We start from the raw sequence: 16,201 nt of genomic DNA, 5'->3' as shown, positions 1-16,201 counted from the left end.
TCATCTGTCCTTTTAATTACAGTGTTAAATTGTATTAGAATTGAGGATACTGACTGTTGAAGTTTTGCATGCAAAATTTCTGTCCAGTCTTGCTTGATACAAGACTTCAGCTGCTCATCAGTCTGAATTCATCATTGTCTGCTTCTCCTCCATACATTTTCAATAGGAGACAGATCCACTGGCCAGTCAGTCACTTCCACATGTGTCTATGAAACCACGCTGTTGTAACACATGCAGAATGAGAGGCATTGTCTTGATCTAATAACCATGGACTTCCCATGATAGTCCGCATCTTGATGGCAGTGTATGTCTCTCTACAGTTCTGTATAATTAGGGGCTTTTGCACCACATAGTTCTAGGAACTAGCTAGCATGGTGGTTCCTAGAGCATGGTTGCATTCGCACCGGCAGCAGGAACTCTGAAGCGGATGACAGCGTCTTCTTTGTTCGTCAATATGTTTACATGGCTTTTTAATAATGCTGGGTAGACGTGCTTGGTTTGGCCAATCAGCATACACTTACGTCAGTGGTAGCTCCTGTAGAAGTGTTTTAGACCCTGCTCTGAAGGTGCAAACACACCAAACAGCAGGTAGTTCCACCAATAGTTCTTGGAACTATGAAAAGGTTTCTCCAGTGTGAAAGCCCCATATGCCTCCATGTCAATGGTACCTTCGCACAGATTCCAGTCCCCCATGCCGTTTTCTCTGCTTCACCCCCATACCATGACAGACCTTTGCTTTTGCATCTGTCGCTGGTGAAAGTCTGGATGATCCCTTTGGTCTTTGGGACTGAGAACTTGATGTCCGTTTTTCTCAAGAACAAGCTGAAACGGGGTCTCGTCTGACCACAGCACACATTTCCACTGTCTCTCTGACTATTCTAGTTGCATTTCTTAATGCAGCGGAAGACAGTGACAGTGGTTTTCTGAAGCACTCCTGAGCACATGGTTACATTTAATTCTGCAGCATGATGGTTTCTTATACATTGCCATCTGAGCGCTCAAAAGTCTGTTTCAAAAAAGTTTAACTTTTATTTTGCCTCTGTTCCAACTTTTCTGGAGTCTGTACAAATCTATTCTTTGTACTTTTGTCAATTTAAGAAAAGTTAAGGGGAATTAATAAGTCACACATTCTTGATTTCACTGCATTTTATATAATGTCCCAACTTTTTTGGAAATGGGGTTGTATATTACTCATGGTTTTGTTAGCTCACCTTACATTACATAAATTCCCACATCCTGTGAAAGAAAATAATTTAATGCACAAATAAATGCACAGCCGTTTGCGTTTGCACTCTGCATGGAAAATATATAAGAATATTTTGCGCACTGTTGAATCTTAAATAACTTTTGTAGTTTATTTTGTGACATTTATATAAGCTGTTTGATTGCTTACATCTGTAAAGACCGGTTACACTCATGGTGTGGATGGATTGCCTGTCAGAGACAGAAGATAATTAGTAGTTTATGGTTTCTGGACCATTTGAATAAATGTTTTTGGGTTAAGTATTTGGAGCCTAATGATTATTTAAAAAAAGACAACATTTTGACTTAAAATTCTGTCATTTATTTTGACTAAAGTTATCTGTGCAAAGTTATGACTACTAAGGCACAAGGACAACAAAGATAAGGTTATTTTCAGCTTTGCACAGATAAGGTTAGCAATCACACTGTAACTATGTTTACCCTCAAGCATACTTTGGGACAAATGTGGGCAAAGTCATTTTGTTTTTGTTTTTAAAAATCCATTTCCTTAATCTGAGTGTACAAGACTTGACTACTTTTCCTAAGTTTGCCACCTGAGCACACACAACAAAGTGGACTCGATTCAACAAAATTAAGTGGTTGAAAAAAAAAATATTTATTTGTCCTTCGTGGACAAAATTGGGCACCCATAGTAATAGAATGGGAAATACTATAATTCAGCACATTTTTTTTCATTTATTTGTCCAATAATAATAATATTCTCAATGTGCACTCACATACTCTCTCTCACAGACACACACACGCAAACAAAGCATTGAATGAGCCTATAACAGAGCGTTTCCCCTTCAGGAACTCGAGCTGCGTCGAAGCGCTATGGGAACGTCTGAATCACGTGTGTAATCTGTCCAATGGATGGGCGAGACGTCATGGGCGGGTGACGTAATCGGCCAGGAAGCATAAAAGCACGTGCGGTGGAACCGGCGTCAGCTTTTTGTCATTCAGCAACTGCTACTCTGTGTGTGTCTGTCGATCTGTGCTGTGAGTCTTATTTAGTGTTGTCTGTCCCTACACAATCACTTGAAATAAGCTCCACAATGTCTAAAGGTGCAGAGAAAACTAAGCACTTGGGCGAGAGCAGATCGCATTACAGGCTGTGTGTTCCTCCCTGCAAACTATCACTGCTGGGGATACACACAGTCCGTGTGTGGTCTGCTTGAGAGGGAGCTTTGTGAGCGTTTGTCACTGCGTATGCTTGCTCTCGGAAGGCTCTCTTTGAGGAGTGAGCTTTCACTAGCATTCCTCGCGGTGCCAGTCCAGCTTCTGCCGAGTAGGAGGACTGCCGCACCCGTTAGACGGCCGACTGGCCAGGATGCCGGGCCATCGAGTCCCCCAGAAGCTCCGGGGGCTTAGGAGTAGGACGTCGCCGATGGAGGAAGCTGCCGCCACTCGCTCCCGGACCCGAGAGGGGAGTGCGTGCGGCCACCGGACTCCGCCCCTTCCCTGGACCCTTTCCTCCTGAACACTGCCCTCCTTCACAAGCCCCGCAGCACGACGAGGACACCAGATCCCTGTTTATTTTGGACACTTTTTCCCCTTGGACACTTTATTTTGGATATTTTTGTTTAATAAAATCCTCTCCGAGGCCTGACGCCACGCACACTGTGTCTGTTGTTTGCTCCTCCCGCCACAATATATATATGTGTGTGTATAGGAGCCTCTTGGGACATTTCTCGAGTGAGAGCACGATGCTTTACCTCTCTTCCTCTGAAGAGGTTGAGGTGGTCAGCAGGGGCAGCTGGACGGAGCAGCCCCAACCGTGTTCTAGCTCCTCATTTAGGGAGTGTCACTTCTCGTACTCCCCGTAATATTGGAGTCAGAGTGGAGCTCCCGGGCCGAAGGCGGATCTGCGGACCGTCATTCTCGCTGGGTAGTCTTTGGCTATAACATCCTGCTGCCCATGGCCCAGGACTTCGGAGGGCCGGCCCCTCTGGGGAAGAGCGGCGTACACGGTGCCCGTCTCTCCTCAGTGCCCGCAGGAGATCGGCCTGCCAACCCTGCCACGTACTGTGTTCCAGGGCGCAGCGATCTCCAGCGAGCACACATCTCAGTTTCTTCCGCCCGGAAACGTAGCGGAGCTGAGATGCTCGCCACCCCTTCGAGACGCTGCGTCTCGGGGCCATACTTCCGGCATCCCTGCGAGCGGTTGCTTCATTTCCTGAAGCTGACGCCGGTTCCACCGCACGTGCTTTATGCTTTATGCTTCCTGGCCGATTACGTCACCCGCCCTTGACGTCTCGCCCATCCATTGGACAGATTACACATGTGATTCAGAGCGTGGTCACGCTGAAGGCGTTCCCATAGCACTTCGATACAGCGTCTCGTTCCCTTCGGGGAACCATGGTTACATGCGTAACCTGAGACGATTTTTGTTGTTTTGTTTTGTTTTGTCGAATAAAACAATCACTCGCACCAAAAACTAAGAGTTCAGTGAGAAAATGATTTGAGCACTTTTTTTTATGTGTCAATCAGCCACTGCGCACACACACACACACTCACTTCAAATTCAGATCAAAGTTCTACTGAAAAATTAGTTGATGCTTCCAAACAAAGCATGTCTGAAACATGCTACTAGTTAGGTTTATCGTTTATTCTTTCTTGTGTGGTTCCATTGTACTTTTTTGAGTTATTGAAATTTGATGCTTTTTAGCATCTACAAAAATTTTTTTTTACAATTTTAACATAAGTTCTAAAACTTGAGAGGTTAAGTTCGTTACGTTACAACAATGGTTTATAGATTTAAGCCTATATGCAGTCTTCGAGTACTTCAGCCAAATAGTAGTTATTGATATTTTTGTTATTGATATTTTTATGCCATCATATGTCACCGAAGTCACCACATTTTTAGCTTTTGGCTGTTTGAACTTACTGGAATTAGTTTTTTTTTCTGAAGTAAAATAAATAATAAATATAACATAAAATAAGCATATTTTTCATAAAAATATGGTACTTTTAACTTAAAACAAAAATTAATAAATTTATCGTTTTTATTTTATCGAAGATAGATATATGACATTTAATTAAAAAAAAAAATTGGGATTACACCTTTGTCCACGAAGGACCAATTAAGGGCTGCTGTACGAAGGATACTTGAGGGTTAACAAGCTTCGTCTCGTTTCCTCTTCAGTTTGATAGTCATAAACTCTGTGGTGCAAATTGAATGGTCATCATGTACAGTTTCAATCCAAATTTGCAAGCAAGCTAACATTCGAAAAGACTGAATCAGACTGTTCTCAAGAGAGAGTTTCTAAGATCAAATTGTCTCACTTCATCAAAATAGCAGCATATTTTCATGGTGGTGTGTGCATTCCTGTTAGTGTTTACAGATTGCAAAGGTTCTGTGATTTCAAAAATATTATTTTTGCATTTTTCTAGTCCACGTATGTTACCTCGAGGTCATAAATATATGTGCTAATATACTTGCCAAGCAATTTCATGGAGACTTTGAGACTTTTTAAGGATTTTTTCACTTCAATATCTTACATTTGGCCTGATATGTATTATCCTTTATCTCTACAGATAATCGTTGTATGGACCGGCGCTTTTTACCCACTCGTTCCAAACACCTAGTGGCACTAGCTAGTTTCCCAGGCGCAGGGAATACGTGGGCCCGTCACCTAATTGAGCTGGCCACGGGTTACTACACCGGGAGCTACTACTTTGATGGCTCACTGTACAACAAAGGTTAACTTAACTTTTTGTTCTATTTTTGAGAAGGCCATCCTTTTGACTCTTGATTGCTGATGGTCTTCCCCTCTTTGATCTCTCTGCATGTGCAGGTTTCAAAGGGGAAAGAGATCACTGGCGCAGTGGTAGAACCATATGTATTAAGACCCATGAGAGCGGCAAGAAGGAGATCGAGACCTTTGATGCCAGCATTCTTATGATCCGGAACCCTTATAAAGCCCTCATGGCAGAATTTAACCGAAAGTATGGCGGCCATATTGGATTTGCCTCTCAAGCTCATTGGAGGGGTAAAGGTGAGAGATGAAAGCTTGTTCTAAAGCCTAGTGATGCGCAATACAAACAGCAGTACTTGCATAAAGCATATAAAAACCGTGCATGTTAAATGTCTCTGTTAAAGGAATAGTTCACCCAAAAATGAAAGTTTGCTGGAAATGTACTCACCCTCAGGCCATCCCAGATGTAGGTGAGTTTGTTTCTTCATTGGAACAGATGTGGAGAAATGTAGCATTATATAGCTTGCTCACCAGTGGATCCTAAGCAGTGAATGGGTGCCGTCAGAATGAGAATCCAATCATCACAGTAATCCACACGACTCCAGTCCGTCAGTTAACGTCTTGTGAACTGAAATGCGGTTTGTTTGTAAGAAACAAATCTATCATTAAGGTGTTTTAGATTTAAATGGTCGCTTCCAGACAGTATACCAGTCAGTAATGCATTATAATGATCAGTGCTGGATAGTGACTGATTACATATAATCTGGATTTGCATTTTTATATCCATGATTAGATTGACAAAACAAGATTATCGTATTTGAATAAATTTGATAAACGAGTTAGGTCAAAAGTAATCTAAAAGATTACTCTGATTACATTACTTCAAATTTGTAACATAATAGATTACATTACTAACTACAATTTGTGTCATGTAATTTGGAATCAGTAACCGACTACCATTTATGTGAATTACTTGTGGATTATAGTGATGTTTTTATCAGCTGTTTGAACTCTGACACTGACGGCACCCATTCACTGCAGAGGATCCATTGTGATGAGACAGTGATGTAATGCTAAATTTATCCAAATCTGTTCAGAGGAAGAAACAAACTCATCTACTTCTTGAATGGTCTGAGGGGTGAGCACATTTTCAGCAAATTTTCATCTTTGGGTGAACTGTTCTTTTAACTTTTATCATACTGCTATAATTTACAAAATTTCCCCATCACAGTTTGTCCAGCTTTTCTTCTGTTTTGTTCTTGACATTGTCATTAGTCTGAGGGTTAAAAGAAGCTGCTATAATGCGGTCGAGAGTGCATGCTTAGCAGGCACAAAAAGTCATGACTGTCTTTAATGTGGTTTTTGAGAGTCTTCCCCTGAACTGAAAGAAAGATTAATGATGCTTATGTTTAGGTACAGGAATCTATTATTGGGCACCAAACACAGGTTTCTGGTGTTTACATTTGAATAAAATGTTTTGTTGCATTTTTAAAAAGTGTGTGAACTAGTCAGTTCATTGTGCAAAGTTGTCCTTACCCCAATGAAGTCCTCTTTTAAGCAATTTTTCTCTCTTGTTCTGCTTCTTAACAATATTTTTTTTCCCACGGAGATGCAGATACTTGTGACATTTTGGTGTCTTCATTTTGGAAATGAGCATCTTTCTGTTTTTGTTTCATTTTTTATGAGTTTTATGAAGATGCCTGTGTGTGTTTTTAACACATTTTAATATTTAACACTGCTTGTTCCTCAGTTATTGTTTCCCTGTTCTTGTTGCTGTGCCAATAAGCTTAATAATTCTTTCGGATGCGTCACACTGACCAAAACACAGAAGCATCTAAAAAACAAATCAGCATTTTTTGTTCTTCCTTTTGTTTTCCATTCTTTTTACATCCTCATTTATCATGATTATGATCATTTTATTTGGTTTGTGAAAAAAAGACATCAGCTCTTCATTGGCGATTATATTGTTTTCTTTTTCTCCACTGATGAGACTCAGCAGAAAATGATATTGTGTTACTTAAATACAAACAAGTTCATCAATTCAGAGTATGACTGGCTTCTGCTTAATATGTTTGTTTTTATCATTGATTAAAAATATACTTTTTCAGTTCTGTTATCGAATCAAGTTGTGTTTGGTGATGTCCAGTACATTTGTGCAGTGCTGTCACACGTCTACAAAGGTTTTCTAACGCACTAAATATTAGGCGCCATGTTACTGCAAGATGTCATTGTTCAAGAAGTTCAACTGTCTCATTCTCTCTCAATCAGAGTGGCCAGAGTTTGTGAAGAACTACGCTCCGTGGTGGGCATCCCACACACTAGACTGGCTGAAATATGGGAAGCAAGTTCAAGTGGTACACTTTGAGGATTTAAAACGGGACCTTTTCTCTGAGTTAAAAGGCATGGTCATCTTTCTGAGCCTAGAAGTCTCAGAGGACCGTCTGCTGTGTGTGGAAGGACAGAAGGATGGGAACTTCAAACGCTCCGGGCTGAGGAAGCTGGAATATGACCCTTATACGCCAGAGATGCGTGCCACTATTGACGGGCTTATTAAGACCGTGGACACGGCTCTCAGAAAGAGAAACCTGTCTGGTGTACCTGAGGAGTACAAGCCCAGATGATACTCATCTCTTCACTTGTGCTTTTTTTGTTCACAACACACTTTTTTTCCCCAGCTATACCCATTTTTCCCCCTAGGATATGAAATTGTTTATCATCGTTCTGTTTGACTGCTTTCAGCTTTAAGAATGCTACAGTATGCATTGCACAAATGAACTGCTGAAAAACTGTTTGCCCTCATTAATAATCTACACTACATAGTAAGACATGGGCTTGTGCAACAATTTGCTTTGAGTTTAATCACCATGGATCCATCTTCCTTAGGCCATTACAAGTGTGTGCTCATTACAAATTCAGTCCAGTCATTATGGGAAATGTCTGTTCACACTTTTTATAAATGCATCTGTTGCCACCAAGACATACGGGACAGCTATTTAGATAAACCCATGATATCTGTCTTTCATTAAATTGGCTTTTCCTTCAACTACTGGACTACACTATGATCCCTTAAGCACTTCAGTCTCATTGGGAATATCTGGACAGCGATTTCATTTTTAACATTTGAACCCCAGCTTCCTGTTACCACAAATATCTGGAAATTGCCTTCAGATGTTTTGATACTTCTTAAAACTGATCATAGTTAAAACTAATATGGACAACCAAAATCCTCAAGCTAGCCCGTTTTAGCAACCAAGTGCTTCTATTTTGTGTTCAGAGCACTTCTACGTTGAGATTGTTCCATTGAGTTAATTGATTTAACTTTATTTTTTCTCACTGAGGTTTTAAGATGTATTTGCAGTGGGTGGTCAAAACAAAACCGTTTCATCTTGTGTTCACAAAGTTAAAGAAATGGGGGCTTCTTGTAAATTGCTTAAAATGACATTGACTGACCCTTTACCCCTTTTATTATTTTAATCTTCTGTAATTTCCCCCAAAATGAAAATTCATAGTTAATGTTTTTGACAGACGTGGTCACTATAAACATGGCTCTTACATGAGAAGAATTGTGTCAATACTTGGAATCGGATGAAGATGAGTAAATCATGACAGAATTTTAATTTTTGGATGAACTATCCCCTTTATGCAAAAAACCTTTCTTCACCAATTCATGTCCCAGGTTAGACTGTGAGAGTAGTTGCACTACGTACTGTATGAGGTGCATTAAATATCATTAGTTGTCAGGTTTTGGATGCAATTATAAACTTGTTCCCTGTAGAAATGTTCAGAAATCTTATTTTTATTTAGTTTTTTCAGTGTATTAATTGCAGGAGTTTTTATTCAAAACAGCAAATCAGCTTTATAAAGTAATCTTGAAGGGGTGAAAGCAAGTATGCTTGTCAGCTAGAGACCTAACAAATAACATTCAATGTATGTTAATACACATATATATTTTTGTAATGCTCACAAGGAGTAAGACAAAGTGTCAGCTATATTTTTGAAAAGGCTTTTAAATTTGAGCATTACATGCTTTTCATTTCAAAAAGGATCTGAAGTGTCTTTCTGAATGTATTTTGTATGGAGTGAATGTAAGGAATTTCTACCAAAAAAATATGGAAATCAGAGAGCAATTGCCAGCAATGCAAAATAAATTAAATGATTGCAGCAAGATTTTTATTATAATTGTAAGCTGAGAGAAGTGTGTGAATATGAGGTAAGGTTTTGAACTTGTTTGGATGGTGCATCAGATGTCCTGATCAATAAATTATAAAGCCCCAAATTCTCAGAGGCCCAACATCCATTAATGTATGTAGTTGCATGCTTGCTTATTTTTTTAGTATTTCTATGTGCATTTGGTGAAAAGGCTGAAGAAACAAAGAAAGAAACATAAAAACATTATTTATGCAATTTCGTTGGTTTCTAATGCAGTAAAAATTGTGCACTTTTTACTTTCAAATCTGTCTTTACAGCTCTATTTACATTGCATTTTAAATGCTGGTTGTTTTGCAACTTCCTAGAGTCAGAGTTAATAGGTTTTATCGCTGTTTCAGGAAATAGCACAAACAAACAAGTTTCCAGGCTGCAGCAGCTCTCTGAGGACAAACATACTTTTTGAAACACTGCATTAAACCATAGATGTTCAAAAGCAATATTAGCAAAAGTCTTAGGTCCACCCTTGTTTTGCAGATCTCTCATCTACTTGACTGTTGTTTGTGCTGTTTTCACAGGGAAGATGTAATAAGAGCTGAGCTCGAGCGGCCAGTGCTCAGAGCTAAATTAAGCGTCTTTGTTGATAAGGTTACTGCGATCATAATGACTGAGAGTAAATCTCCCCACCATACATTTAATATGTGGTATGATTTATTTCCAAACACTAGTCAGTCTGGTTATACATTGAACCACAGCTGCTGTACACTAAATGGTCTGAGGTAAAGGGCTTGCAGACTGCAACTACATGATTGAGCGGTCTGAATTTAAACCACGAAAAGTGAATTCAAGACTCTTTTGTGGATCTTTTTGACTATGACTTAGAAACAACATATGGATGCCAAGGAGTCATGGTTTTAAACTGTGGTCTTAGATTTTTAAATTTCGTTACATTTGTTACCATTTGAGTTGCAGTCTACAGCCCTGCATCTTACTAATTTAGTGCTTAATTTAACTTTTTATTGTCTGTTATATATAACATAACATCATACCATCCATTAAAAATACAACAAAACAATAAACCAACAGACATATAATCAATCATTTAAAGAATCCAGTCAAAGAGGAGAGAGAAAGGGGAGGGGAAAAAATATATAATCAAGTATGTTCAAGGAAAAACATTGCCAAGCATCAGTAGTACTAGTTTTGGCCTTATTAATTTGTGCTACACTCACAAGTTACTATTTTAAGGAAACTATGGATCCAATATATTTTCCCACACATGTGCAGTGTAAACTAGTTCTGTTCAGTTCCAGGTTTATAAATCTATGCAAAATAAAGCATAAACTACCAAATACATGCAAAAATATTTTTGTAATGCTTATAAGCAGGAAGTATTGAAAGATAGGTGAATGTATTGTGTATGGATTTAATTGATTGGCATATGAAATAATTAAGAGAAACAGAATGCTTAGAACAAGATTTTTATTATTATATTTTTATCTATGCTAGCAAAACAAAAAGAGAGATGTGGAACATGACATTTGTTGATCTTGCCCAAGTGATGATTAATACATTAAAAAACTCCAAATTCTTTTATCCCCACAAACCCCCATATATATTAATGTGTTAATCAGTAACAGAAATTAAGATAAAAATCATTAAACAAAAGACAATGACTTGTTAAAGTAGCTTATATTAAACTTGTATTTACATTTTTTAACTTCTACTTGTAAATTTCCAAACTCAAACATGCTCTACTTGTCAGAGCCAAGTTGTTTCTATAGGCCAGCATTCTCCAATCACACTTGGAAGAGAATAAAGAGAAATATCATTAGTCCATGACTCGTGTTAAAATTTCAGACAACAGTGGAAAGTCTGTTATCCACAGAATTGGTAATTGAAGTTGCTCTGAAAGCACTTCGGGTCTCCTCATCGATGGCGCTCTCAATCTTGGAAAGAAAGGAATAGCATTTCTTCTTTAAGTCCTTGGCCATGAATGCATAGAGGAACGGGTTTAGAAAGCTGTTTGCACATGCGAGAGTGGCGCTTACTTGAAGGGCTGTGTGAAAGGCAAAGCTGTGCTCAGTTCGGTCCAACTCTAAAATGGAAAGTATTTGAAATGGCAGCCAACAGATGAAAAAAGTTGTGATCAGTAATGTCATGATCTTGTAGGGCTTGGTGGATTTGGACATTTGGTTTGCTCTGAGTTTACGGATCAGGATGGCGTAACAGGTGAAGATGGTTAGGAATGGAATCAAAAACCCAAAAGTAAAGCGTATGAACACGATGGTTTTGTGGTGATTCTCATAGTTGCTATAGCATATGTCTTCTGGTTTTATGTTTATAACCTCTCTGAATTTGGCAGATGGAATGCTAAGCAAAGAAGACACGAACCAAGCTAACATAACAACTACAGAAGCTTTCTGTACGGTGCGCTGATTCTGGGCCCAGACGGGAAACTTGACGGTGATGCAGCGATCCACGCTAATGATGACCAGGATGAAAATGCTGCTGTACATATTGAGGGTCATAACAAAAGCGGTGAATTTGCACATGAAGAGCCCAAAGTTCCAGCTTTTCTTCACCATGTAGTCAATGGTTAAAGGGAGAGTAGCACAGAAAATGAAGTCAGACAGAGCCAGACTCAGGTACCAGGTGGTGTTCACTGACTTCTTCATCTTAAAACCAGTAATCCAGATCACTGCACCATTTCCAGTGATGCCAAGAAGGAATATGATCACATTAAAGATCACCGTGATTACACATGCTGCTTCCCTGCAGGATCCAGGATTTTCTGGTGTGTGACTTTGTGTTAAGTTTTCAATGTCATAATTAAAATCAAAATCATCATAATCAGAATCATCATAATCAGAAGTTGAATCCATTTTCTCTCCAATTATAACTGAATAGAGTTCTGTAAAAAAAAAAAAAAGCAACATTCAATATATCCAAATATAAGTCATTTTGCATATTTCTGAAAATGAATAAAGTGGGTAAGCACACAAGCGATGCAAAAAATCTCCAATGAAAAACATACTAATTAGCTATTAACTAAAACTGCCTTTTCTATCATTTCCATCAGGTTACTTTGGGAATATTATGAAAGTTGAGATAAAAATTTGTTTGAACTCACTGTTTTCAGTACATTGCAATTTTTATTTTATTTATTATTTGTTTTTATTTATTTTGGAAGGTACCATGTACAACATTAAACATAAATGTTTCCATTTGATGCTATGTACACTGTAAAAAAAAAAAAAAGAAATTGAGCCAATTTGACATTTTAAGGCAACCAGCTTCAGCAGAATTTTGAGTTCTCTCAACTTATTTTTGTAGGAGATTCTCAACTTTTTTTGTATAAACTTAAAACAACAAGTTGAGAAAACTCAAAAATCAGCTTCTTTTTTTTTTTTCTTTTTTTTACAGTGTACCAGAGGTGACCAATAGTTAACTTTTCACTAATTAAAAAATTTCCTCTCGGTAGTAAAATAACAGAACAAATTTTGCATGATGCGTACAATATATCATTTCCAATCAGTCCTTCTCTGACAAGCAGAACTGTCAAAAAAGGCCAATAAAAAGCACAATGCTAGCAGAATTCTCCCATAGCTTCCCTTATTTTTTCCATAAACTGCTTGGGCTTTTCTGATAATCCTTTTGACCTTAAATTCCCTTTGATGGGTTAAATGCATACCTGTTTGTATGAAGGAAATGGCCTAATTTGTTACTGAAAAAGCTATTTTAGTGTTTAAACCACACAGAACCACAGAACAGAACACAAGCTATTCACATTTGAATTTTAAGTACAACTTTAAACAAAACTTGTAACACTGAAGAGTGCAAAATATGTTTGTTGGATATGTTGAGGACGGTGTAATGTCTCGTTTTGTGTTATATCTGTATTACCACCTGTAAAAGTGGTTGCAATCCTACATTTGGAAAATATTCTATTGCAACATGGAATTGTTAATCATATGCATCCTAATTCTTTTGCTGCTCTGTCTTTAAAATTTAACCGAAAACAAGTGTTCACTGTATGATCACATATTATCTTTAATGCATTGGTTCTGATGTCATCTGAAGATAACTTACCTCACAAAGTAAGCTTCACGATGCTGTTTGCAGTGCTCCAGAAATCAACTTCTGCTGCTTTGTTGTTTGCTGATAAATGCAGACTGAGCTATTGGACAAACATTTTAACACTTAGTTCCTCTGTAAGATGCAAGCTAATTTCTGAGAACTGAGACTGTCGATGGCCGCACCTAACAAGTACCCTATTCAAGTTGCTCTGTTTATCTGATAGTTAGCGATGGGTTGGTTTGAGGTTAAAACCCGAGAATATAGCGCCATACAGTGAGCAGGCCAACAATCAAACTCTTCTGCTTTGTGGGAGGATGCTGAAGTGTGTTATTCTGTGAAGCTCATGGCACCATAATTGCAGTCAGAACAAAAATATTTATTAGTCACAGGGAAGTTCAATAAAGTTCAGCTCTGTACAAGATTAGTACAAGTGATTTTGAAGTATGCTACCTTAGATCCAGAAGCCATTTGCATTGTGCATAATCACATTTTGGTTATACTTACTATAAAGAACTGAAAATTAAGATTGTAAATTAATCAAAAATGTATTCAAATTAATTGCATATACTAATTGCGGCTTTGACAAGTAAAAAAAAAAAGTTGTTGCAGAAAAGTAAATAATTGAATTCGCCTTATTTTTGGTCTGTGTATAAAATGTTTCTGGTAAGATTTTTTTGGCTATTGCATCACGTCTCGCTAACCACATCTTGTGCACCATTTTTTAAAATACAATGTTAAAAGTCAAGTTAAAAGTAGTTTTAACTGTTAAAAATGTGTCATTTTGCTGCACTCAAGCAGTTTTGAATGCAACAAATGCATCTAGTAAAACACCAAAAATCTATTTTGGTGGTATTTCAAGCTTAATTTGCTCAGATCTGAGATGCCCAAACCAGGACTTGCCAAAGTTGCAACAGTAATAATTGTGTCGAAACTATTTTCATTCAGAAGTTGTTAGTAAATTTGACAAATAATTACAAAGAGAAAAGCAAGTAACACGTTGAATTAAACAAGAAATTTTGAAGTAGAAAGACTGGAATAGTATTTTCTTGTAAAACATAAAACCAATAAATCTTATTTTTTCTATTTACAACCTTTTTTTAAGGGAAAATTCCTTTTTGTGGAATTTACAGTCAGGAGGCACACTTTAGCGTGTTATGTTAGTTTGGTTTAAAATTAATTATACTAAATTAATGCATTAAATTGACAGCCCTATAACTAAAATAACTTCCAGTTTATTCTTTAGATATGAGTGGACGCCCTGGCATCCACTGAGCTGGAGCGAGACAGGTAGCGGCTGATCGTTCGGCCGTCTTCTCCAATGGCATTCTCAATCTTTGATAAGATGGAGCTCCTGAATTTCTTCCTGAAGTCATTGCCCATGAAAACGTACAAAACGGGGTTCAGGAAGCTGTTTGCGGCGGCGACAGTGGTGCCGATTTTCAGTCCGAGAATAATGACCTCTTTGTGGAAGGTCTGGTTTAGTTCGATTAGCACAAACGTGTGGTACGACAGCCAGCACAGGAAGAAGGTCAGAATGAGAGCCGTCATGATCTTAAACGGTTTGTTGGACTTCGCCATCTGGGTGGCTCTCAGTCTGAGGATGATGATGGTATAACAAAAAATGATGAGGATGAAAGGAATCACAAATCCAAAGACAAAGCGGCTCACGGCAATGAATTTGTGGCTGTACTGGCTGGATGTGTAGTTGTTAATGCAATGGTTTATACCTAGGTGATTCTGGACATCACGGTATACCATGGATGGGATACTTAAAGCTGCAGAGGCGATCCACGCGAGTACGATCAATACAGATGCTTTTCCAATAGTGCGGTGATTCTGTGCCCAAACAGGAAACATGACAGCGACGCAGCGATCCACACTGATGATGACGAGGAGGAAGATGCTGCTGAACATGTTGAGGAACATGACGAAGGAAGTGAACTTGCACATGAAGAGGCCGAAGATCCAGTCCGATGTGACGCTGTAGGCAATGTTAAAAGGCAAACAGGTGCAGAATATGAAGTCGGATATGGCCAGACTCAGGTACCAGGTCGTATTGACTGACCTCTTCATGCCAAACCCTGCAATCCAGATAACCACACCATTTCCTCCCAGGCCCAGCAGACAGATGCTCACGTTGATCACCAGCAACAACAGGCAAAGAACCTCAGTGAAACATGTGGTGGTGTGGACGTGGAAAGAAACTTCTTCAGAAGTGATATTATCAGAGGAGTTGACGTAATCATAATCATTGTAATTATAGTCAAGTACAAAATCTGCTGAATCCATTGTAAATTCTGTTGAGTACCTGCAAGCAGACAGCAAAAAGTTAGTTTGCTAATGATAAATATCATCATAAATATCAGTAATACCACAATCACTGCTCCTAGATTATTATTGCTTAGCAGTATATCATTACAACCCAAGGGTAATTTCATGGAGATTCAGTTTTGAAAAAAAGTTCTGTTTTAAAACTTAAAAATAGCCCAAGTTAGATTAGCTACAATAGATTTGGTTCAGTTAATCAATAAAGAGAAAATAAGTAAAAAGCTTGTCATAACGTAAATATAAAATATTTATAATATATAAAAATGAATGTTAACATCTCTGCGGACAAAAAAAAAAGGCAAACTCTTCCATGTCATTTGGAGTACATATTCATAAGTCTTATAAATAACAAGAGTCTCTCACCTCAGCCTAATAGCGGTGTCTCCAGCATTACTGCACCAGCACTCATTTGTCCTCTGACAATTGTGTCACTTTTGCATTTATAACGACCCAGCGTTCTATCCTTCTCTTGAGCAATATTGTGCATGACTGCACATGCTGTACTTCCACAAAATACTTCCACAACTGTTTTGTTTTCCTCATCAACAAGATCCCCTACTTTCACTTCCCTATTTTTTTGCTCTTTTAGTTTTGGAAAAATAGATTCCAGAAACAAACTCTAAGCTTTGGCCCTCTACGTGATCTGAGCAAGTGCTGTTTTCTTTTATCTCAATAAAATAATAAAAAGTGATCATTTTAAATTATTC

The 16,201-nt window shown here is 38.3% G+C and overlaps 3 protein-coding genes across 5 annotated transcripts in view; 1 reads left to right on the top strand and 2 right to left on the bottom strand.

The window, feature by feature from the left end:
* Positions 1-9,390, top strand: part of LOC306871182 (sialate:O-sulfotransferase 2) — a 60,980-nt gene extending 51,590 nt beyond the window's left edge. For 2 of the 3 annotated variants that reach the window (XM_079418950.1, XM_079418949.1), the window contains 3 exons: positions 4,780-4,944; positions 5,040-5,240; positions 7,209-9,342. In XM_079418950.1, coding sequence (XP_079275076.1) covers positions 4,780-4,944; positions 5,040-5,240; positions 7,209-7,561 — 719 coding nt within the window. In that variant the 3' untranslated portion in view covers positions 7,562-9,342. Of the gene's footprint in view, positions 1-4,779; positions 4,945-5,039; positions 5,241-7,208 lie in introns of all 3 variants that reach the window. The other variant, XM_079418951.1, reaches the window with a different exon arrangement.
* Positions 9,391-10,552: 1,162 nt separating this feature from the next.
* LOC306871959 (chemerin-like receptor 1) lies at positions 10,553-15,916 on the bottom strand. Its single transcript, XM_079420248.1, has 3 exons — positions 15,858-15,916; positions 13,179-15,474; positions 10,553-12,000 (listed from the first exon to the last, which is right to left on the bottom strand). The coding sequence occupies exon 2, from the start codon at positions 15,453-15,455 to the stop codon at positions 14,406-14,408; it is 1,050 nt and encodes a 349-aa protein (XP_079276374.1). The 5' UTR covers positions 15,456-15,474; positions 15,858-15,916; the 3' UTR covers positions 10,553-12,000; positions 13,179-14,405.
* LOC306871960 (chemerin-like receptor 1) lies at positions 10,943-12,293 on the bottom strand (the record flags this gene model as incomplete). Its single annotated transcript, XM_079420249.1, has 1 exon — positions 10,943-12,293. The coding sequence occupies exon 1, from the start codon at positions 12,023-12,025 to the stop codon at positions 10,943-10,945; it is 1,083 nt and encodes a 360-aa protein (XP_079276375.1). The 5' UTR covers positions 12,026-12,293.
* Positions 15,917-16,201: the final 285 nt, after the last annotated feature.

This window comes from Barbus barbus (assembly GCF_936440315.1).
Source record: "Barbus barbus genome assembly, chromosome: 6".
NCBI lineage: Eukaryota > Metazoa > Chordata > Actinopteri > Cypriniformes > Cyprinidae > Barbus > Barbus barbus.
This window is presented reverse-complemented; position numbering and strand designations above follow the sequence as displayed.